Below are 25,322 nucleotides of genomic sequence, written 5' to 3'. Positions count from 1 at the left end.
GCAAATTCAGAGTGGCTGCATAGGTTTCAGTAAGCTGAAAAGCACTTTACCATGTTTACATTTCCTAGGGGTTGGCATTCATTAATTTAGACTGAACAAATAGCAATTTAGTTAAATGTTTATTTAAGTAGGGAGGTTACTTTAAGGCATCAAAAGCAAACATAGACAATACAGTGGTTTGGTTTGTTAGTCTTTGCATGCATGCTGAAACAGATGAAACCGCAACAGGTAAAATAATGCTTTGTTTACATAATTGTATAGATACTTTGTATAGAGTAGAAAAAAAGCATCTATTGACAAATACAGCTTTTCTTTGATCACACTAACACAGCAGCCCTAGCCTACACAGCATAATAATAGATCTACCTAATGCCTCATCTAAGATGCATCCCACATCAAAAGTATTAGTCAAAAACAATTAAACATGAAGATTGTACAAACAAATACAAAAGTGACATACATTTGTGGTTAGTTCAGATTGCATTACACACAACATTTATAAAGTACCATAACATTGTTCTGTCAACATATCATTAATGTCATGTTGGTAATTATTAAATCTAAGCGAGACATTTGTAATTAGTGCTTGTGAATTACAAGTGCGTATGTATCTAATAAAAAAGTTTTATGATGTAATCAAAAACAATGTAGTGTGACCAATATTAAATACTGTATAATTATGAACAAAACATAACTTTTAAACTATTTTGATCAAAATTCATCCTTTTACTTATTTATAAACTGTCTAAAAACGTAACAACTGTCTGTCTAGTCCTAGAGTACACTAAATGGCCATGATCATTTTCACCATAGCCTGCTTTAGGACAAAACAGTACAGATGTTTGAATATATATATATAAAATCACACCCTCCAATCATGCATGAAAACACTTCAAACTATACACAAAAACCTTCAAATAACATTTGTGAAATAAATAAGTTACTAATAGAATAATTACTGGTGTAAAGTTCTGCATAACACAAAGACGTCTGATTGTTCATTTGAATAAACACTTAAAAACAGATGGCAGTGTCTTCAGGTTTCATAGCACAGTACCATTTGAAGCAGATGATTATGTCTAATATAGCTTAAATACACTGTTGAGGTAAAGTGAAAATATATCCTATTCAACCCACAGAAACAAGTAACAAAACAGCATCAATCCTTATAAGTGTTTTTTCCCTTCATGCTACTTTGGCTTCCTAAATGTTAACTAACGGAAAGCTCAAATACAGTGAAATGCTCTTAGTGCACTACCAGCACTAAAAAGTGCTCTATGAGAAAAACTACTGGTGAAAGAAACATTTCAAGAAAGTGTCTAATGGCGTTCAACGGATCCTTGGACTTCACTGTATTTTTATGATTGCATTAAAAATATAAAGAATAGCATTCTTCCCTGGAGTTTTAGATTAAAATGCACTTTGGGTTTTGGCAGCATGGCAAGACAGACAGGAAATGTGAAGTCGAGAGAGAAACATGGGAAAGGGAAAACCAAAAAGATGCAGTGTGAAGGTAAAGAAAGATAAAAGAAGAAATAAATTGTCACAGATAAAGGAGAGAGACATTTAAATGATGAAACTGAGAGAAATGTGAGAGTAAGAGAAAATTGTACAAGGAAAGCTCAATGAAGCATGCGTACAGACATGTCACATTGGAGAATTGCTTCAACCAGTTCGGGCCACCTAAAGAGGAAGAGAAATTCTGCGTCAATGATGAACAAACTCAATTCTAGGGCTGTCGTCGACTAGAGATTTTTCTGGTCGACAAGTAGTCATTCATTTTAAAGGAGAAGTTTATTTCCAGAACAAAACTATACAGATAATGTACTTACCCCCTTGTCTTCCAAGATGTTCATGTCTTTCTTTCTTCAGTCGTAGAGAAATTGTGTTTTTTGAGAAACATTTCTGGATTTTTCTCCATATAGTGGACTTCTATGGTGCCCTGAGTTGGAACTTATAAAATGCAGTTTAAATGCAGCTTCAAACAATCCCAAATGCAGTTGTAAACGATCCCAGCAGAGGAAGAATGGTCTTATCTAGCTAAAATATAGATTTTTTTTATTTCACAATTTATATTCTTTTTAACCTCAAATGCTCATCCTGTCTTGCTCTGCCTGAACTCTGTTTTTTCGGGGGCAAGAAAGTTAGGGTTTGTCAAAAAAAAAAACTCCCATCTTACTCCTACATCCTACATTGCTGGCGCGATAGCCTTGTGGGCAGCATGCCAACAGACAGCTCCGTTGCACTCCGGCCATCCGTGTTCAAATCCCTGTTGTGAACTTTTCTCAGAGACCAGGAGACGTTTTGGATATCTTGAAGCAGAAGTTTCTCTTTATTGAGATCCTAGCTGTTCGTTCGCTGCAGTCATCAAAAGTCGTCTACTAAGGCATATACATTACAGTTTATATACCTTTCCAGGGGGAGGATTACATAGAGGTGGAGTCAATCTAAACAAAGCATGCAAATGCAGTACAGGAATCAGCCCGTTACCAGAGTTCCCCAGCCCTGATCTCATTATCATAACAGTGTCATTCAAAGGCACAGGTGCTAATTCAGTCAGTCTGACAGTATTGCCCATACCTTAACATTATCATAGAGACAAAGGAATAGCTGTAACAAAAAGGTTAATGTCTCAGACACCTGGGCTGCCTGATTTGAGCTTCTTCTAATGTCAGCATCTGTACCTCTAAATTCAATGTACTTAACTTTAGATTTATCTGTGATGCCATGCAAGAATCCAGGGTCAGCATTATCACAAACAGATTCTTAAATTTGTAATCCCACACCCGACTCAAAGACCTTTTCCGATCCTGCCCCTATCTCTCTCCCACTTTGCTTCCTGTCATTACTGATCTGTCCATCACAAAAAAGGCAAAAATCCTACATCGTTGGAGAAGTACCAACCCAGTGTTTGCAAACTGAACATGCAAAGATGCAAAGGTAAAACAGTGATGTAGGATGATTTTTAAGTTGAGGAAAATGAGATGGGGAGTTTTTTTCGACATACCCTAACAGGCAGAGCAAAACAAGATGAGCGTTTGAGGTAAAAAAATAAATTAAAATAACCAATCGTTTCGCTAGATAAGACCATTCTTCCTCGACTGGGATCGTTTACAACCGCATTTGGGATCGTTTGAATCCGCATTTAAAATGCATTTTGGGAGTTCAAACTCAGGGCACCATAGAAACCCACTTTATGGAGAGAAATCCTGAAATGTTTTCTTCAAAAAACTATTTCTTTACGACTGAAGAAAGAAAGACATGAACATACTGGATGACAAGGGGGTGAGTACATTATCTGTGAATTTTTGTTTTGGAAGTGAACTTCTCCTTTAAGCGATTAGTTGACTAATCACACAGTTATTAATAAACCATTTTAAATCATAATAATGAGCCTTTAATTGGCTACATAGCCTACTAAGCCTCAAGCGCAGACACGAAGCTTGCCGCGCCACACCGGCAGGAGTAATGATTATGAATGTGGAGGCTGCATTAACATTTTAATAATTTATTGATAAACCAGTGCTTGCTTTGTTTTCGTTTAAAAGATAATGTCATCTCCGTAGTAGTGGATGCGCCTGTATGCATATTTCATACAGATTACATAATTCGAGAATACTTGTTTTCCATTTGAATTGGTTAATTTAAAAATGGACGTTTCTTTTGCACAAATTCAGAGGCTGAGACAGCAGAAAGCGCATCCTATTTGCTTTCATTATGTTACATAAGTGCTATGTTTTGTTGTTATTGTGAGTGCACACAAATAAACAGAGTTTTTAGAGATTCGAAAGATGCATTACACTTATCTCTATGACCAAAATGACAGAGTATTTTAAGAGCAAGTGACTGCATCTGTCATGCAGTAAGTGCACTACTATTCAGCTTCCACACTCCGCAGAGACACAATAGCGCACATTTTTGTAGGTTAACATAGATTGAGCAGCCATGTTACCACTACTAATGTTACTTGAATATTTCAAATATTAGACATATTTGATTATCATATGAATGATAGGCGAGCAATTGGATGTCCTCCCCGATGTACTGTATTACCACATAGACCAGCATATCTGTCCATCACAGACTGGGTGAGTTTGCCACTTTCCTTGGATTTAAAAAAAAAAAAAAAAAATGCAACTGGGCAAGTAATAAAATTTGGTCAACCAAGCCTTTTCTTGTCGTTTAATGGTTAGTCGACTATTAGGGGGCAGCCCTAATAAGTTCATGATCGTGTGAATGAAAACATTCTTGAAATACAAAAATAATGTTATTTAAGATACTGTTTTTACCTGGGAAATGCTGACGCCGGTTAGCTTCTCAATGGTTTCAGGCAATTTGGTCATGATGTCAAGCACTTCACCTGTCAGCTTGGCTGCACCAATATCTGAACCTCCACTGGAAACCATTGTGACCTTATTGGTAGCTGACAGAGGCTTACTGATCTCCTCTGCCATCTGAAAGAAGACAATTTTCCATTAATACAGGATGTCAACTCAAACGGCATCAAACGGTTATTTTATCTGTTTTTTGCGATCTGTTTTTTTTTCTTCTCACCAGTGGGAGTTTCTCCAGCAGCATGTCCACCATAGCTCCTTCCTTGTAGTGCTGGAAGGCCTCAGCCTTTTTGGCCATCTGCTCGGCCTCGGCACGACCTCTAGCTTCCACAGCGTATGCTTCGGCCTCTCCTTTCATCTGCAGAGAGAGTTCATGTGTTACACAAACTTTTTTGTTTTGAATATAGTAGGGATGTAACAATATCAAATTCTCACGATACAATAATATCTCGATATGACATCCACCTTATGATATTATTGCAATATTAAAGGTTGTATCAGCGATTTCTAGCCTAAAACATAAAGTGTCAATTTCAGCTGACCTTTCTTCACGATCCGCTCGCTGCCTGCCCCATAAATTGTCTGTGAAAAAACCGCGTCTCTCTGGTCAGCCTAGGGTCCGAGATATGCCAAAAAAACAATCGGCACTACCAACCTTTCCACACATAAACAAACATTGTTCCAACCAATCAGCGTCAGGGGTTTGGTGTTGTGGACTTTCCTACTGGTGCAGGGATGTGAGGGAGGCGGAGCGAAAGTCCACAACACCAAACCCCTGACGCTGATTGGTTGGAACACTGTTTGTTTATGTGTGGAAAGGTTGGTAGTGCCGATTGTTTTTTTGGCATATATCGGACCCTAGGCTGACCAGAGAGACGCGGTTTTTTCACAGACAATTTATGGGGCAGGCAGCGAGCGGATCGTGATGAAAGGTCAGCTGAAATTGACACTTTGTTTTTTCAGCCTAGAAATCGCTGATACAACCTTTAAAACAAGTATGTGTTTCACTTTGAAATGTGCAGCAAAAAGAGACTTAAAGCAACACCAAAGAGGTTTTTTTTTACCTTAAAATAATGTTTCCGAACTCGTGTCAGTGGTTCATCTACTCATAACAGGGTGAAACGTCACTTCCGCATTCGCTTTGCGACCCTCTATCGGCCATAACAGCACTATGTAAGTTTGGGTCGTCGGGTAGCGGTTTTGTCGTTCAAATGAGACTACAAATGCGACTTGCTTTACGGCAAAAAATAAATAGCAAGCAATGTCATTATTATGTTTTATTTCGTTTTCATACTTTCATAAAGTCATGCAACATATTCTACCTTGTCACTGGACATGGTTATGTCCTGGATAGCCTCCAAACAAATAACATGCATGTGACGGGACGGTAGGCTAAATTATTCAAGACAGCGGTAATGGACAATTCCGCTTCCAACCTGTAGAGGGAGCGAAGTTCTTTGGTGTTGCTTTAAAGGGATTAAGCCATATTGTGCTTTTGGTTTTAGTTCGTTTGACAGATAGCATAATGGCCCAAAACACAACTTTGAAGACCTTTTATGTAATTTTTTTTTATAAACTACCCTTTTTGCCTGGAAGACCTATTATTTCATATCGTCATGTGACCACGATAATATCAAGAGATTTTTGCTATTGCGATACCACAATATTGATAATACCATTACACCCCTAAAATCTAGCCAAGAAAATGGCTGATCACTTACTTTGATAGATTCGGCCTCAGCTTCTGCCTCCATGATTAGCTGAAGACTGTTGAAGAGCATAACATGGCCAGGTGGTGTCACTCATTATAGAAAAACTTATGAACAATTTAGTGCTGAAATTATTATAATAATAATTATCCACACTATATGGCGTTTTGAAACAAACAGGTAACTGAGAGTGCTGAAGAAGCATCTATCTCACCGTTCGGCTGCCGCCAGTTTCTCAAGCCGGTATCGTTCGGCCTCGGCTGGTTTCTTGACTTTGGCCTCTAGCTCTTTCTCCTTGCGTGTGATCTCCTGTTCTTGCAGCATGATTTGTTGCGAGCGCTCCACCACCATCACCTGCATCTTCTCCTCCTCGATCTGCTGCTTTGTCTTGGCCACCTATTGTAAGAGTTACACAGGAGAATGAAGATTTACTGAATACATGTAATGTATATGTAATGTATATGTTTCTTTACTCACAAATCATGTCACTTATGTTTCTAAAATAGGTATAACTTTTAAAGGAATAGTTCATGAAAGTATGCATTTCTTTCTTTTGCTGAACACAAAGATATGGAATCCCTTAGTTTGCTGATAACCAGTTTTGGTAACTGCTTACATGGTGTTTTTTCCATTCAGTCGTAGACATTGGGAACAGAAACTGCTAGTTACAAATACTATTCAAAATGTATTTTTTGTGTTCCACAGATTAAATAAAGTCATACAGGTTTCGAACGACATGGGTGGGGAGTAAATGATGATTATCAAATTTTTGAGTGGATTTTTCTTTTATCAAGAACCCAAAGGACTCTAAAAAAGAACTATGAAGACTTGTATTAAGACTTGTAGAAGTATTAGGACTTGTATGGCTTAATATGACAATGTATGTCTCTTACTGAAATATGTAGTACAAAACCAATAAAAGATTTACGCAATTTACAAAATCCACATCGCTTTACACATGGTAGGTGCCATTATGATGTGGAACCTCAACACTAATAAAACACTGATATGATGATCACAGCTACTGAATGAGCTTACAGATGGCAATGGATATAAGTGTAGTTTTAAACCCAACGCTGTGCCATCAATTTTCCCTACAAAGTGTCTAAATGCCCCGATATCGAGTGCGGGTCTTTAGGAAGTTTTATTCGTCCACAGGCATCTTCCCATTCTTTTCTCCCCTTCCTATCGCTAGGAAAGCAGGGAAGACTTATATCGCTTCTTTTGGTGCCCTTCAATTTTTTTTTCTGAGTTGTGCAAAAAAAAGCAAAAGGTTGCACCAATAGCTCATCAAGTGCAGCCATTTCCAAAATATGTATAAAATATTCATACATTTTTTCAAATTACATGGGTTTTCTACTACATATTTTAGTAAAACACATAATTTCCATGTATAAAGCCATATAAGTCTAAATACCTGGGGTTCCCTTTAAAGAAAGTCTTTCACAATGCTAACTGATAAATAACCAAAACAGTTAAGTTGTAGGTTTACCTGGAGCTGATATGCCATTTCAGACTCTGCTTTTTTGGTGAAGACCTCAATGTCATAGACAGCCTTTTTTAGCTCATAGTCTCTCTGTGCCTTAGCCATCTCGATCTCATTCATGTACTGAGCAGATACCTTCTCCTGAATGGCATTGGCTTCCTACAGAGAGAAGAGAGAGAGGAAAAACAGAGACATTAACAATAATACTGATAATAATAATACTGATATTTAGAAAAAAAAAAGCTGTATGTGGAACTAAGTTCAGGAAAGGCTCACCCTGATCACTGCATCTCTTTTGTTCATGGCTTCCCCAATTCGTGCATCCTTCTGCACTTGTGCTGTACGGGCCTTTCCCAAAGAGTGTAGGTAGTCCTGGAAAAAAAAAAGATTTGATTCACATCTCTTATTTGCAATAAAACTCTAATTTGAACTCAAGTTTGATAAACACAAACAGGCCTAGCCGACCTGATCATCGTGAACGTCTTTCAGCGTGTAGCTGACCACGCTGATGCCCATGTTGACAAGGTCGGATGAAGCAACCTTGAACACCTGCTCGGAGAACTTCTTTCTGTCTTTGTAGATCTCCTAAAGGACAAACAAAAAACCCACCATTCTCAATGAAGTCAATATACTGTGCTGAGGACTGAAAGTGTAGATTTTTAATATAGGGTTTGTACTAGGTGCTTAAAGTGTTTAAAGAACTTGAATTTGACCAATTGAAATTTAAGGCCTGGAAATATTCCTGAAGAGGGACTTGAAAAGTGCAGGAATTATTGAAAGACAATGTATCTATGAAAGTGTTTCATTTTGGCAATAAGAATGTATCTTTTCAAGCATAATCTACGCCAATTCAAAAAACATCATACCTTTTTTGCATATTTTAGTTAATATCAGCAAACAATCAAGCCATGCAAGTAGTATTACTGGCTGAAGACTAAAAAAGAAGAACAGATGAACCAAATCAATTGAGTCTCTCTGATTGATTCAAACTCGTGACTTTGATCATTCATTTCAAGCGATTTACTAGCAAAAATCAGATCAAATTAAAAAAGCCATTCATTTTCAAATTTCGACATTGCTTGTAACAGTTTAAAAAAACACGCAGTGATGGGTATAACAGCTTTCGAAACTCCGAATCAGGTAAACCATTATGTCGCAAAATGATGTTTCAAAATGCTCCAATTGGATTGCGTATCATAAATTATTTGATTCAGATTGGGACTTCAAATCTCGTACCGCAAATTATTTGATTTAGATTGGAACTTGTATCACTAATCATTTGATTCAGATCGGGACGGGTGCATGATTCATTTCGCAAATTGAATCATTTGTTTTAGATTGGGATTTTGCATATTGTGAATCATTTGATTTAGAACAGAACAGATTCATGATTCATTTCATGAATTGAATCATTTGTTTCAGATTGGGACTTCAAATCTTGTATTGCGAATTATTTGATTCAGATTGGGACACGCCTCACAAATCTTTTGCTTCAGTTCGGAACTTCTGAGCAAGTTTGCAAATCGTTTGCTTTAGATCAGAATTTCAGAGCAAATCATTTGTTTTACATCAGGATTTCAGAGCGATTTCACAAATCTTTTTTTCTGATAAAAAAAAAAAAGTCTAGTTTCTCAGTAGAAAACATCAAACCATTAAGGCAGTACAGTTATAGTAGTAGTACTTTGCATCTGCCTCATTTTATTTTTTGCCATTTTATTAGTTTATCTATGTCTCTTTTTTGGAATTTGAAATAGAAGACATTATTTGATATATGAGATCTCAGATTAAAGTCCTTGAAAATCTAAAAAGTAGTGCCTTAAAAGTTCTTGAAAGTCCTGCAATTTCATTTTACATTATCTGCACAAACCCTGCGAATACCGTATCTTGTTTAACTGCTGTTTGTGATGTTGCAGAGTGTAGTACATTTGTAGGTGGGCATTTTCTCTGTGCACATGTCTATTTACCTCCACAGTCAGATGAGCAATGATGGCTCTCTGGTGACCCTCCAGTGTTTCCAAGGCAATGTGGGCAATCTCACCCTCTGACTTTCCCAGAAACATCTGACACGCTGCAGCCAACATCTGCTTATTTTGCCCTTGAATCTTCATCTGTAGGTGAGAGACAGTTCAGTTTAGCCACATAAGTGTTTTTTTAGAGAAAAGTTATTAAAGATATTGTTTTATTAAACGACAAAAACCGCTTTCTTAAACCCTCTTAAATGAAATGTTGTTTACTGAGATAGTTAACCTGTGCAATTCCAGTGACAGAGATGGGTACTCCATGACGTGTGTAAACTTTATCACTCTTTACATTCAGCGTCAGTGTGTTCAAAGAGATCCTGTGATGGAAGAGAGAGAAAAGGCTGAGATTTGTTTATGCAAACCATGCATACATATATACACAAACACAGAGAGTGAATAATACCTTTGTATCTGCTGAACGCATGGAAAAACAAACACTCTCCCACCAGAGATCATGAGTGGTGGAGAGCGGCAGAAACCTGAGACAGGAGGCACACATGTGAAGATGTTTACACGATTTATACTGAAAATATCTGCCTATAATAATATTTTTGTGGTTTAGTCTTACCCGACACCACCATTGCTTCATTGGGACCGCAAGTGTAAAACATTTTCACACTATGGAGAAACCAGAGAAATGAAAGTAGAAGAATTCTGTTAAAATCACTTTAGAATTATATTTAGAGGAAAAAAGCAATCAACAGTGATTTATTTCTTAATGCCTCACATAACAACTCTATTATTCTGCTCTTAGTGTGGTTTTTTTTTTACTTTACATAACTTTAACAACAAATTAATTCCAAGACACATGCATATATATTTTATATACAGTTAAAGTCAAAAGTTTACATACACCTTGCAGAATCTGCAAAATGATAATTGTTTTAGCAAAATAAGAGGGACCATACACAATCCATGTTATTTTACTGACCTGAATTAAGATATTTCACATAAAAGACATTTACATATAGTGCACATTGCACAAAAGAAAATAATAGTGTAATTTATTTTTAAAAATTACCCTGTTTAAAGGTTTACACACACTTGATACTGTCTTGTTGCCTGAATGATCCACAGCTGTTTTTTTCTTTTCTTTTTTTGTTCAGTGATAGTTGTTCCTGAGTCCCTTGTTTGTCCTGAACAGTCATAACTGCCCACTGTTCTTCAGAAAAATCCTTCAGGTCCCACAATTTCTTTGGTTTTTCAGCAGTTTTGTGTATTTGAACCCTTTCCAACAATGACTATATCATTTTTGAGATCCATCTTTTCACACCGAAGACAACTGAGGAACTCATTTTCAACTATTACAGAAGGTTCAACCTCACTGAAGCTCCAGAAGGAAACACAATGCATTAAGAGCCAGGAAGTGAAAACTTTTTGAATTTGACGATTTGTGTAAATTTAACTTATTTTGTCTTCTGGGGAACATGTATCTTCTGTAGCTTCTGAAAAACAGTACTAAATAGAAAAAAAATGTGATATTTAGGCAAAATAAGAAAAATGTACACGTCCTCATTCCATTTAAAAGTCTACATCCCTGGCTCTTAATGCATCGTTTTAAGATAAATGTTTAACCCAACCTTGGTTTTATTTAACTCAACTATTGCTTAAATATGACTTTATTTCTTGCTTAAAATGAACTTAAAATAGGTTGGAAATAAACATTTATTAATATGTACAATAAGTGAACATATAGTATTAGTAATTTGAATAAATAATAATTAAATACTAAACATTCTTTAAATTGCTCATTAATAAATGTTCACCTTTTGATTGTTGCTGATGGCTTTAGTAATTATAACCTATTTTGGGTTCATTTTAATCCAGCCATTTAATAATACTTAATAATTGAGCTAAATAAAACTATACCACAAGGTTGGGTTAAACATTTAACCCAAATGCTGGGTCAAAACAACCCAGTCGCTGGGTTTGTCCATATTTCACCCAACAATTTTTAAGAGTGAAAGCACAATATCTAATCATAAACCCAATAATGCCTTTAAGTAGTATCGATTAATCGATGCGTTTTCGCTTCTCGAAAATGGTCGGCTTGTGGTCACTTATTAAATACACGTTTACCTTAGAATTTCTGGAGAAAACGCATTTAATTCCATTAACTTATTCAAGGGTCCTAAGCGTGCATGGCAGATGGTAAAATACGAGCTTGTAATATCTCTCTCCTTGTTATTCACAAATAGCTTTGACATAAATACCTATTTACTATTCTTTTTTGTTTTATATTGTATTATTATTGTATTATATTGCATTTTTGGACGGATGGAGATGTCTGCGCAGATCTCAATAGGAGGTGCCCTTTAATTAGATTAGTATAATAATATTAAAACGAATACATTTTGCTTATGTTAGCCTATTGACGCAACAACACCAGGCTGTATTTTCCTCATGCTTAAAGTCAAAACTTCCGAAATAACAGATCAAATCAATCGCTTCGTACAAATATGCAATATTGTATCGGCAGTGAAGAGAATGAATCCAATGTTTACATCCAGCACGTCACGACAACGTAAAAGCCATCGGAATGGACTGCATCGAAAATGGGAAAATAATTGTACAGAAAAACTCTTACCGTTGGGTGAATGGATAGAAAATATTAATCGAGTTGATAATAACACGATATCTGGATTCTTTTCAAAACGGTGTAAGACAAGACGCAGTAGGCTGTAACTAGTAGCAGCGAATGATGGTGATAGTGATGGCGCCCCGCCCGGATCACACACAGGCATACTGGCGCCATCTCATGGAGCACTTCTTCCTAACATGTGGAGCTCAAAGGTATTGCAGGAGGATTGTGGCCTAGGCTAGATGAATTGAAATCGGTTTCAGATCTATATGGGGGGGCTGCAGACCTGGAGCAAGGCAGATCTACGGCCCAGACAGTTTTACGGCCCAGGCAGTTTTACACCCCTGTTGTTCCTGATGCGTCCAGTAGGGGGAGATTGATGTACGGCGAAATAACATAATTCAAATCAACGCACACACTTTACACATTAATACACATTCATTCATTAACATTCATAGATGTTGACTTTTTTTGTGAATTTAAATTTAAACGCTACATTAACACAGCAGATAGATCATGTAATAATGCACTAATGACACTTAGTTAAAGATATGATTTTAACTGTTGGTATTCATAGCCCACAAAGGACAACTGAATTGCAATTAAACGTAGGCTAATGTTTTTGTAAATTGAAAAATGAATACACAGTTGGATCAGATGGATGTAATGTGATCCGCTGTGACCTATTTACCGTATGTTTTCATATAGAGAGATTGTGTGATAAAGTTACATTCAGATAATAACCTAATTTATCCCATCAGACACACAGTGATATGGGCCATTAATAAAATATATGTTGTATTCACTACTGGTTGTCCTACAGCTACAGAACTTTAAGACAAACAGAATTTGCCCCTTTCTAACATTCCAAGGCCATTTCTCCATTTGAGAAGAAAAAGACAACTTTTGTGAACAACACTTTATTTACACCATTATTAATGACAAACAGTGATGACCCTAGTGCCTGTCGATCTTCTTTAAGTGTAGTTCTATCCTCATGTCAAAATACTCCCTCTCACTGATAAAAAAAGAAAATGGTTAATTGTAAATAATATCAGGATGTCATGTTTGATCGTTTTTCCTTTATACATTATCCCTGCAATATCTTGTTGATGACAGGTCCTCCTCTCTCCTCAGCCTCTAGGCTACAATTAATATATAATTAGCCAGCAAACAATAAAAATGCTCTCTTTATATTAATAAAAACAAGATACACCATAAATAAATGAGCACTAACTATTACAAACATAATAAAACCACATTAAGTTCAAATAAACTTTAATTAGGTATTAGATAATCTCATTTATAAAAGAAACAACTCAAACCAAATTTTTACATTCAAACAATATGGGACCAAAGTTTTTAATGAGGGATTTATCATGTTTGTGATTGTTGGTGCTCAATTATTGATAGTGAATAATTTGTTTTCTAACATATATAAACTTAAGAAATACTCTTTTAGTTGTTTTCTGTAATAAAAATACAGGTATGTGCCAAAAAATTAGAACATCGAGGGAAAGTCCATTTATTTCAATAATTTGTTTCAAAAAAATGGAACTTGTATGTTATATTAGTTCACTACACACAAAGGGAAATATTTCAAGGCTTTATTTCTTTTAATTTGAATGATTATGATAACAAAAAAAAAATCCAGTATTTGATAAAATTAGAATATTTAATGTGACCAATAAAAAAAAACGGATCTTAAACCCCAAAATGCAGACGAGCTGAAGTTCAAATATCAATGCAACTTGGGCTACCATAACACCTCAACTGTGTCAAAGGCGTATCGCTGCCTTGATGCTGTAATTAGTGAAAAAGGAGGCCCAACAAAAGTACAGAGGACATAATACATTACGTCAACACACTTTTCAAAAGGCCAATGTGTTTAAGATCCTTTTTATTATTGGTCAAATAAAATATTCTAATTTTGTCAAATACTGGATTTTTTTTTTTTTTGTCTTTAATTCATAAAAATCGAAATTGAAACAAATAAGGCTTGAAATATTTCCCTTTGTGTGTGGTGAACTAATATAACATACAAGTTTCCCTTTTTGAAACAAATTATTGAAATAAATGAACTTTCCCTCAATATTAAATTTTTTGGGACATACTTGTATACATGTATACATGCCTATCAATCTGTCTTTTGTATATTCATATCCAACATGTGAATCTAATGTTGCTGCAAAATCCATGTGGAGTGTGAAAAGAATAAACAATCAGAAGAATATCTTACCAGAAACTGTCAGGTTTCCCAGGGATAAAGGACTCAAATGCAGAAATGACTCAAGTAGATTTATTCAATATATTCAAAAGATCAGAGTCCCGACAAAATCCAAATCCAGACAGGTGACCACAGCATACAAGGTAGCTCGCATAGACAGGAACGGGCGAAAGTCGATATCCGAGCCCGAAGTCAATTCTCTCAAAGCACAGTCCTCCAGAACGGGCAACGATAAGATTCCAGATAAACAGTCTCTCCACACAGGTTTAAGAATCTCTCACACTGGAACGAGTAAATACTTCATCCACAAGCCATTGGGCCAAAAATTGCGGAGTGGTCATCAAGAGGAGTAACTGGATAAACAAAAAGAGAAAAAACAAAACATAACAACCAAACGGGACAGCTGAAAAAACGTAAAGTCAAAGCGACAAAACACACTAGCAATGAAAAACGAACATAAGCAGAATAAATAGGAAAAAACTAAATGAGATAATGAGATTCAGCTGGAAGCGCATGCACAGCCGCGCTGATTGCAAAAAACAATCAGCTGTCAGCGGCCGACATGCGGAAAAGAAAAACAAACATGCAGGAGAAGTGGCAGATCAAACCTACGACCTGACAGTACCCCTCCCTCCAGGGACGCCACCTGGCGGATCCCTGGCGGAATGGGACTGATGGAGATGAAAATCCTCAATCAGCGTACGGTCCAGTATGTCCCGAGCTGGGACCCAAGATCTCTCCTCCGGACCATATCCCTCCCAGTCCACTAGATATTGAAAACCCCGTCCACGGCGTCTGGAATCAAGAATCCGTCTGACAATGAAGGCAGGTGCGCCCTCAATCATCAGCGGAGGAGGTGGGAGAGGAATAGAAACAAGAGGAGAATGGGGAGAACGCAAGACAGGTTTAATACGAGAAACATGAAAGACAGGGTGAACACGACGGAGGGAATTAGGCAGACGAAGCCGCACCGCCACCGGACTAACAACCTTGACAATAGGGTATGGTCCAATAAATCTAGGCGCCAACTTACGTGATGGAACCCTAAGTGGCAAATCTCTAGTAGAGAGCCATACCCTTTGCCCACAAACATAATTCGGGGCCGCAGTCCGATGGCGGTCAGCCGCTCTCTTGGTGCGTCCCCCAGACCGGATCAGTGCCCCCCTGGCTCTGCTCCAGGTACGGCGACAACGCTGAATAAATGTCTGGACTGAGGGAACGGCAGCCTCGACAGCCTGGGAAGGAAACAAAGGGGGTTGATAACCAAGACAGCACATGAACGGGGACAACCCAGTCGAAGACACCGGCAAAGAGTTATGGGCATATTCAGCCCAAGTTAGCTGCTGACTCCAGGAGGAAGGGTTGTGGGAAGCCAGGCATCGGAGCATCCGCTCAAGATCCTGGTTAGCGCGCTCGGTTTGGCCATTGGTCTGTGGATGAAATCCTGAAGACAAACTGGCGGAGGCACCCAGCTGTCGACAGAATTCCCTCCAAAAATGGGAGACGAACTGGGGCCCCCTGTCAGAGACCACATCCTCCGGAAGACCATGAATCCGAAAGACATGGTCAATGACCACCCGAGCGGTCTCCTTAGCAGAGGGAAGTTTGGGAAGGGAAATGAAGTGGACCGCTTTAGAAAAACGATCCACCACAGTAAGGATCGCAGTATTGCCACTGGATAGAGGGAGACCAGTAACAAAATCCAGGGCAATATGCGACCAGGGACGGGAAGGAATAGGGAGGGGATGAAGCAGACCAACGGAAGATTGATTAGATGTTTTATTTTGAGCACAAACCTTGCACGCCCCCACGAACTGACGAATGTCCTTAACCATAGCAGGCCACCAAAAACGCTGGCGGATGGCTGCCAGCGACCTCCTCACCCCTGGATGACACGTGAGTTTGGAGGAGTGGCCCCATCGCAAGACGGCGGTGCGGACCGAATCAGGAACAAACAATCGACCCGCTGGGCAACCCAAAGGGGTTTCAACTCGAGCCAATGCCTGTTTAACCTGCTTTTCAACACCCCAGACGACAGCCCCTACCAAACAATCCGAAGACAAGATTGTATCAGGGGGGGGGTGTGTCGCCAGGGCTGTCGAACTGCCGGGACAAGGCGTCAGGTTTGCCGTTCTTAGAACCTGGTTTTGTAAGACAATACAAAATTGAAACGGCCAAAAAATAAAGCCCAGCGAGCCTGTCTAGCATTTAAACGCTTAGCAGACCGAATATATTCTAGATTTTTGTGATCGGTCCACACCAGAAATGGAGTAGCCGTCCCCTCCAGCCAATGACGCCACTCACCCAAAGCCAGGCGTACTGCCAGCAGCTCTCTATTGCCGATGTCATAATTTCGCTCTGAGGGAGAAAGGCGATGAGAATAATAAGCACACGGATGCAACTTATTATCCTGAGGGGATCTTTGGGAGAGAACTGCTCCGACACCCACCTCTGAAGCATCCACCTCCACCACAAATTGTCTGTTAGAATCCGGCAAAATCAAAATTGGAGCAGTAGTAAATCTGAATTTCAGATCATCAAAAGCTACTTGAGCAGTATTAGACCAACAGAATCTGATATTGGTGGAGGTTAGTGCTGTCAGAGGTGCCGCCACCTGGCCAAAATTCCTGATAAAGCGTCTATAAAAATTTGCAAAACCAAGAAATTGTTGTAACGCTTTTCTAGAGCCAGGTGTCGGCCAATCAGAAACAGCTCTCACCTTCGCAGGGTCCATGCAGATCCCCTCCGCCGAAATGATGGATCCCAAGAACGAAACCGACTGGGCATGAAAAGTGCACTTCTCCGCCTTCACGAACAATTGATTCTCTAGCAGCCGCTGAAGCACTCGTCTGACATGCTGAACATGTACCTGAAAAGAACGGGAAAAAATCAAAATGTCATCCAGGTAAACGAAAACAAAATCGTTAATCATGTCCCTAAGCACGTCATTGACGAGCGCTTGAAAGACAGCTGGGGCGTTGGCCAACCCAAACGGAAGAACCAAATATTCAAAGTGCCCTGTAGGTGTATTAAAAGCTGTCTTCCATTCGTCCCCCTCCCTCATCCGGACAAGATGATAAGCATTACGCAGGTCCAGTTTCGTGAAGAACTTTGCGCCCCCCAAGACCTCGAAGGCCGTAGACATCAAAGGCAGGGGGTACCGGTTCTTAATAGTGATGTCATTCAGCCCCCGATAGTCAATACAAGGGCGCAAAGAGCCATCCTTCTTCTTCACGAAAAAGAAACCTGCTCCTGCCGGAGAAGAGGAGGGACGAATCAGACCTGCTGCTAGAGACTCTGATAAATATTTCTCCATGGCCTCACGCTCAGGTGCGGACAGGGAGAAAAGACGTCCGCGAGGCGGAGAAGTACCCGGGAGGAGATCAATAGCACAATCATATGGTCGATGAGGAGGAAGAGAGACAGCTCGGGACCGACTGAAGACCGCACGCAGATCACTATAAATAGTAGGCACTTGAGATAGATCTGCCACCTCCTCCTGCAACACAGAAGAAACAGAAACAGGAGACAAAGCAGAAACAAGGCAAACAGCATGACAACGAGAACTCCAAGATAAAATACTATTATCTGCCCAATTTATATGCGGATTATGAAGTGAGAGCCATGGGTGACCCAACACAATCGGCACAGAAGACGAATTAAACAAATAAAATTCTAACTCCTCTCTGTGATTCCCGGAAGTGATAACACTCACCGGGCCAGTAATGTGGGTGACAGTCATAAGTTCATGTCCATTAAGAGAATGGGCTGTAAGAGGAGAGGGAAGATCGAATACAGGAAGACCTCTTTGGTGAGCCCAAGACGCATCTATAAAATTCCCCTCAGCTCCTGAATCAATGAGTGCAGAGCATCTGATGACAGAATCATTGTACAGAACCATGGCTGAAATGATAGTGCGAGAGCCAACTGGTGGAGAGATAGAAGTGCCGCCCGCCAGGACCCTCCTGTCTACTGACGGGCGCGAGCTTTTACTGGACAAGCAGCAGCCATATGACCTTGACCACCGCAGTAAAGACAGAGCCCCTTAGTGAAACGACGTTGCCGCTCCTCAGCAGATAAACGCATCCTTCCAATCTGCATAGGTTCCGAACTTGGTACCTCCACAAAAGAAGAGGAAGAAGAAGAGTCAACACGTGACCAACTGGTACTGCTCCGCACTTTACGTCTCAATTCCATACGAGCATCAAGACGAATTGCAAGCTCGATGATGTCATCTAAATGATCAGGAGGATCGCGGGCATAAATCTCATCTTTAAGATCCTCCTCCAAGCCGTCCAAAAAACGCGCCGCTAATGCTGAAGAATTCCATTCACTTGTAGCCGCGAGCGTCTTGAACTCTATAGCATAATCTGCTGCAGACCTCTTGCCTTGACACAAAGCCGCTAATAAGCGAGATGCTTCCTTTCCAAACGCAGATCTGTCAAAAACTTTAATCATCTCAGCCTTAAAAAGACTGAAATCATCACAGCAAGGAGAGCGAGAATCCCAGAGAGCCGCGCCCCAATCGCGAGCTCGTCCCGTCAATAGAGAAATAACATAAGCCACCTTTGATTTATCAGCGGCATAAGTCTGGGTCTGGAGCGAAAATACCACCTCACACTGAATGAGGAACGAGCGACAGTTAGTTGGTTCACCTGCATAGACAGGAGGATTATTAATACGGGGCTCGTGGCTGGTGGTATAATGTGACGCCGGCGAAAAGGTCTGGTGCTGGTGCTGAACCGGCTGAAAGAGACGCAGCTGCTCCGTAAGCCCCGAAATCTGTCCGGCCAAAGCGTCGATATTCTGACGAGCCTGAGCGAGTTCCTCCGACTGACGGCCCAACAAAGTTCCCTGAAATTCGACAGCCGCTCGAAGCGAGATCTCTTCTGCTGAGTCCATAATGGCTAGTGTGTGATGTCAGGTTTCCCAGGGATAAAGGACTCAAATGCAGAAATGACTCAAGTAGATTTATTCAATATATTCAAAAGATCAGAGTCCCGACAAAATCCAAATCCAGACAGGTGACCACAGCATACAAGGTAGCTCGCATAGACAGGAACGGGCGAAAGTCGATATCCGAGCCCGAAGTCAATTCTCTCAAAGCACAGTCCTCCAGAACGGGCAACGATAAGATTCCAGATAAACAGTCTCTCCACACAGGTTTAAGAATCTCTCACACTGGAACGAGTAAATACTTCATCCACAAGCCATTGGGCCAAAAATTGCGGAGTGGTCATCAAGAGGAGTAACTGGATAAACAAAAAGAGAAAAAACAAAACATAACAACCAAACGGGACAGCTGAAAAAACGTAAAGTCAAAGCGACAAAACACACTAGCAATGAAAAACGAACATAAGCAGAATAAATAGGAAAAAACTAAATGAGATAATGAGATTCAGCTGGAAGCGCATGCACAGCCGCGCTGATTGCAAAAAACAATCAGCTGTCAGCGGCCGACATGCGGAAAAGAAAAACAAACATGCAGGAGAAGTGGCAGATCAAACCTACGACCTGACAGAAACGGCCATCTCATGCAAACTAAAGACAAAACAAAAAATGTAAAAGACAATTAAATAAGTGAGACAGAGCCAGCAGGCCTACATAAAATATGAGCAGCTAAAGTTAGCTAAAAATGAGCCAGACAAACTATCAACCTGATCATCAGTACTGTCTTTGCAAATAAATAAAGATGTCTATTATCATATTGAAACAAATCGATTGAGACCTTTGGCTAATCGCATATAAATATCGAACAACAATAACTTAACGAGTAACGTTATTTAACATACCTCTTTTTCGTCGACTTCTTGCTTTTTAAGGCAGTTGGCGAACACACTTCTTTTTCGTTTTGCTTCTAGATTTGATTTTGGTTTGATTCGGTTCTGATGGCTCATATACTGTGTTAATGTAGCGTTTAAAATTAAATTCACAAAGTCAACATCTATGAATGGGACGTGTATTAATGTGTAAAGTGTGTGCGTTGATTTGAATTATGTTATTTCGCCGTACATCAATCTCCCCCTACTGGACGCATCAGGAACAACAGGGGCGTAAAACTGCCTGGGCCGTAAAACTGTCTGGGCCGTAGATCTGCCTTGCTCCAGGTCTGCAGCCCCCCCATACTCTTTCAGATGCTGTTTGCGGTAGTGGGAGTGCAGGAACGCGATAATTGCTGAATCTTTAACTATTAAAAAGTATGTCATCCTTTAATTTAAATGCAGCTGTCATAATGACATTTGTGACTTGACCACAAAACCAGCCATAAGTGTTAATTATTAAAATTGAGATTTATACATCATCTGAAAGCTGAATAATCTTATAAATAAGCTTTCTATTGATGTATGGTTTGTTAGGATAGGATAATATCTTGCTCAAGATAAAACTATTTGAAAATCTGTAATCTGAGGGTGCAAAAAAAAAAATCAAAATACTGAGAAAACCGCCTTTAAAGTTGTCTAAATTAAGTTCTTAGCAATGCATATTACTAATCCAAAATAAATGTTGATATATTTATGGTAGGAAATGAACTAAATGTCTTCATGGAACATGATCTTTACTTAATATCCTAATGATTTTTGGCAATTGCTACAAAAATACCTGTGCTACTTAAGACGTTGTGGTCCAGGGTCAGATTTACAGCTACTTATAAAAGTAATGCATTACAATATTGCGTTACTCAATTAAAAAAAAAAAAACTAATTGTGTGGACAGAAGAGCTTTCAATCAATAAATGGGGGAAAAAAGGTAACTCGGATATTGTCTTGTAAATTAAAAAGTAATGTGTTAATTTACTAGTTACTTAAAAAAAGTGTTCTGATATGATATCACATGATAAACAATTCACACTGCCTTTCTGTTTTGCAGCTGCTCAGTGAGAAGACATAAAGAATTTTTTCTACGTCCTCATGTTTGGTGCCAGAGTCTGGATACTGATGTTGCTATTGCCATCTTTTTCAGGAAATATCAGATTTTTATCTGATATCCAAAGTTATTCTAATAAGGGAAAAGTTGTGTATTATCATAGGAATGTTTGTGAGGTCGCAGAAGCTCATTCATAAACCCTAAAGGTCCTTGCACACTGTATCCAAAATTTTTGCATGTTAAAAAATAGATACAACGTCACGTTGTTTCAATCATGTTTACACATTTCCTCTGAAACATTTGTCCTTCTTTAAAAAATCTGGATCTGCTTCAATTTTCTGAGTTTTTTGCATGTGTAGCAAGCATTTTAAGAGCCACCTTGATGTTCTGTACATGACGAATATGTTAAAACACATACGAAAATTTTGGACTCAGTGTGCAAGGACCTTTACTTGTTAACAGTAGTGGTGTAAACTGATAAAAATTTCCCATTGGCCTCAATTCATCCCACACTGGTGACATGCTTCCCTCCAGTGTGAACTCTCATGTGTCTCACAAGACTTGGTTTATTAGTGTACCTCTTTACACAATGAAGGCAGTGGAAAGGCTTCTCTTCAGAGTGCATTCTCATGTGATTTTGAAGTTGTTGTTTCAGTGTGAAAGTCCTTCCACACTGCTGGCAGGTGAACGGTTTCTCTCCAGTATGAGTTCTCGTGTGATTTTTAAGGCTGTGTTTCTCTGTGAAACACTTTCCACACTGTTGGCAGGTGAAAGGCTTCTCTCCAGTGTGAATTCTTGTGTGCCTCTCGAGGCTTTGTTTCGATGTGAAACTCTTTCCACAATGAGAGCAGGTAAAAGGCTTCTCTCCAGTGTGAATTCTCATGTGAACCCTAAGGCTATGTTTTATTGGGAAGCTCTTTCCACACTGTTGGCAGGTGAATGGTTTCTCTCCAGTGTGAGTTGTCATGTGCCTCTATAGGGCTTGTTTCGTTGTGAAACTCCTTTCACACTGTTGGCAGGTAAACATTTTCTCTCCAATGTGAATTCTCATGTGAACTTCAAATGTTTGTTTCACTGTAAAGCTCTTTCCACACTGTTGGCAGGTGAACAGCTTCTTTCCAGTGTGAGTTATCATGTGCTTCTCAAGGACTTGTTTCGCTGTGAAACTCTTTTCACACTGTTGGCAGGTGAAAGGCTTCCTTCAAGTGTGAGTTTTCATTGTGACTCCGAAGGCTTGATTGTTGAAAGAGATATATCCCACACTGATGGCAATTGTCTTTCAGTTCCTTCCGATCAAAAAATCAACATTAAAAGATGAATATAAATAAATCTGTACAAGGACAATAAAGGTAAGATAGGCAAAGTAATTTAATGGCAGACAATTATTATTTTTTATATTTGATATACTTTAAATCTTTCATGATTATTAATATTTACAGTATGTTGTGATTCCATTAGATGCACTTTACTATAACATGTTAGGTGCAATTGTTCAACATTGGCAAAACATTTTTGTTTAGTGAGAATACATGGTCATTTTGGATGGCAGTTAATGAAGAAGTATGTCTTTTTGCCTAAAGAATGTCGTAGTTATGTCCAGTGTTGGGGGTAACACATTACAAGTAACACAAGTTACGTAATCAGAACGTAACATATTTCGTTTTAATTTGCAAGAAAATATCTGAATTACTTTTTTCCCATTTGTTGATTGAAAGCTCTCCTGTCCCCATGTTGAGAGAAATCAGGAGTAAGATGTTACTTAGGTGTTACTTACTGAACATGCATTAGTTCATCTCACACACACACACACACACACACACACACACACACACACACACACACACACACAAAAACAGATTCAGTATTCTTCAAAATGAACAAAAACTGTTAAATGCAACTCGGATTATGATGCGAACCTGCAATAATATGCTAAAACAAATATCCTTCCTATGTATTTAATCCCATTTCATTAACCAGTGTCTGCTGCTGATCTTGGATAATTCAATTCAAACCATACTAATAAGCAACATTTACTCAAGATAAACTAACATTTGTTCTTCTTTTTATTATTGTTTAAGAGTGTTGAACTTTTTCTTCTGCATTCTACTACGCAGACTTTTGGTGTGAATGGGCTTTTACATTTGCCAAAAATATAACTTTATATTCAAAACAAACAAGCAAGCCCTGCCCAGATTTTACTTTCTATAAAAAATAACTAAGTGATGTATTGAGTTACTTTTTAGGGAGTCCCACAATACTGTAATACATAACTTTTAAAAGTGACTTTTCAGAAGATAACCAGCCTAAATTGTAATAAACTCTTTAAGTCATTGATTTTAGTGGCTGAAACCAATGAGTCATTTGCATCCCTTAGTATTAAAACACAGGTGGTTACCGGTGTTGGAAAAAGTTACTCCCTAAAAAAGTAACTAATTAATGTTACTTAATTACTTTTTATGGAAAGTAATGTGTTATGTAATTTTTGTGTTTTGAATTTAGGCAGCGTTTGCTCGTTTGTTTTTAACATAACATCTTTTATTTTCGGCAAAGCCCTTTTACACCAAAAGCCTTAGGCTAAAGGAAATGTAAATTCACATCTGTAAACTAGAAAGTAGAATAAAAAAAAAAGTAAATTTTATATCTCGAGTAAAATCTGCTAGAAGCATGGTTGAATTGGATCAATGAAGGTCAGCAGCAAAGAAACTGCTTAATAAAATGGGACTACATAAGGATATTTGTATTTTTTACCACATTATTGCAGGTTTGTGTCATATTCTGTGTTGCATTTCACAGTTTTTATTCATTTTGAGGAATACGGAATCTGTTTTTTTGTGATTGAGATGAAAAAGTAACATCTTCACTGTGTGCATAATTATTAGGCACGTTGATATTGTGATATTAAAATCGACACCTCTTGACTGGCAAGATGGCTGCGAGCGGAAAACCAAAAAGTGTAAGTGAGTTGTTCAAAACCTTTCTTTTTAGTAAACTCTGTGTACACAAACAATGTTCTCAATGCTCGAGTTCATGTGTAGAGACCCAGGCGATGTTTCAAAGCAAAGTTTCATGGTGTGTCGAGCCTTCTAAGTGTTGTAAAAATATTGATTTTGATGCGCTCAAAGTTATGCCCCTAGTACTCCCATTCACCGGCCACTTACCACAAAACGAAATCACGGTCAATCTCAAAAACGGCTCGTTTGTCGTAATTATGCTTTTAGATATAAGTTTGTCTCGTTTACAGTAAAAAAAAAAAAAACAGCCCAGGTTGCATTTTGGCAATAGTTATCCTTTAATGCCATATATGCTTTGCTAAAAAAAATGTTTGCACTTGCAGAACTTGTTCGATAGGATGAGCAATTGCAAAAGTTATATGTGTGAGTTTGATAATGGTGAAGAGAACATTTTGCAACATCAAGCAGAGGTGAACCAGTCGAAGATTCCAATGAAGAAGAGGAAGACTACTAGACCCAGAAAAGTATTACAAAAAGGTCTGAGGAGTAAACTACTCTTCAGATGCTGCCTGCATTATGCTTGAAGGACACCAAGTTTTGAAAGACCTGGTATTGCGTGATTCCTAGTTGAAGGTTCCAAGTTACCTGAAGCAAATTAAAAATAACATGGCTTGGCACAATGTTGCAATTATGAAAAAGGTTAGGCAATGACAGAAGCCAATGACAGAAATTTTCAAAATGCTTACTTCATCACCAGTAGATGATGACAGAGATGGTGTTGTTGCAATAACGGACCCACACCCACCTCAGTCAGCTACAGAAATACAGGAACAGCGGATAATGATCTAAATGAAAGCAGGCTGGATAGCCGTGTGAAAATAAAGTGTACTTGAGTGCACTAAAAAAATACTTACATACAAGAAAGTACATTAGTAGTACAATCCTATATTTTGTGCTAAATAAAACTGTAAAAATGATACACTAGTTAAAAGTATACTCGTTCATCATCATCCTTCTTCTTCTCATCCTCTTCCTCTTTCACCTCCTACTCTTCCTCTTCAAAATTACACATTACTGTATGTGGGATATTGATTGAAAAAGATGGATTGGATTCACAGTTACACTTGTACTAGTGGTATTACCAAAAAA

General features: G+C 38.6%; 1 protein-coding gene across 1 annotated transcript; it reads right to left on the bottom strand.

Annotated features, from left to right (window-relative positions):
* Window positions 1-106: 106 nt before the first annotated feature.
* On the bottom strand, window positions 107-12,276 carry flot1a (flotillin 1a). The gene is made up of 13 exons (XM_073821894.1): window positions 12,138-12,276; window positions 10,119-10,168; window positions 9,954-10,029; window positions 9,777-9,867; window positions 9,494-9,637; window positions 7,995-8,114; window positions 7,806-7,901; window positions 7,536-7,688; window positions 6,258-6,439; window positions 6,056-6,101; window positions 4,555-4,692; window positions 4,290-4,454; window positions 107-1,683 (listed from the first exon to the last, which is right to left on the bottom strand). Exons 2-13 carry the CDS (start codon window positions 10,159-10,161, stop codon window positions 1,666-1,668), a joined length of 1,272 nt encoding a protein of 423 aa, XP_073677995.1. The 5' UTR covers window positions 10,162-10,168; window positions 12,138-12,276; the 3' UTR covers window positions 107-1,665.
* Window positions 12,277-25,322: the final 13,046 nt, after the last annotated feature.

Source organism: Garra rufa, chromosome 17 (genome assembly GCF_049309525.1).
Source record: "Garra rufa chromosome 17, GarRuf1.0, whole genome shotgun sequence".
Lineage (NCBI taxonomy): Eukaryota > Metazoa > Chordata > Actinopteri > Cypriniformes > Cyprinidae > Garra > Garra rufa.
Note: the sequence above shows the minus strand (reverse complement) of the source record. Positions and strands in the feature narration are given on the sequence as shown.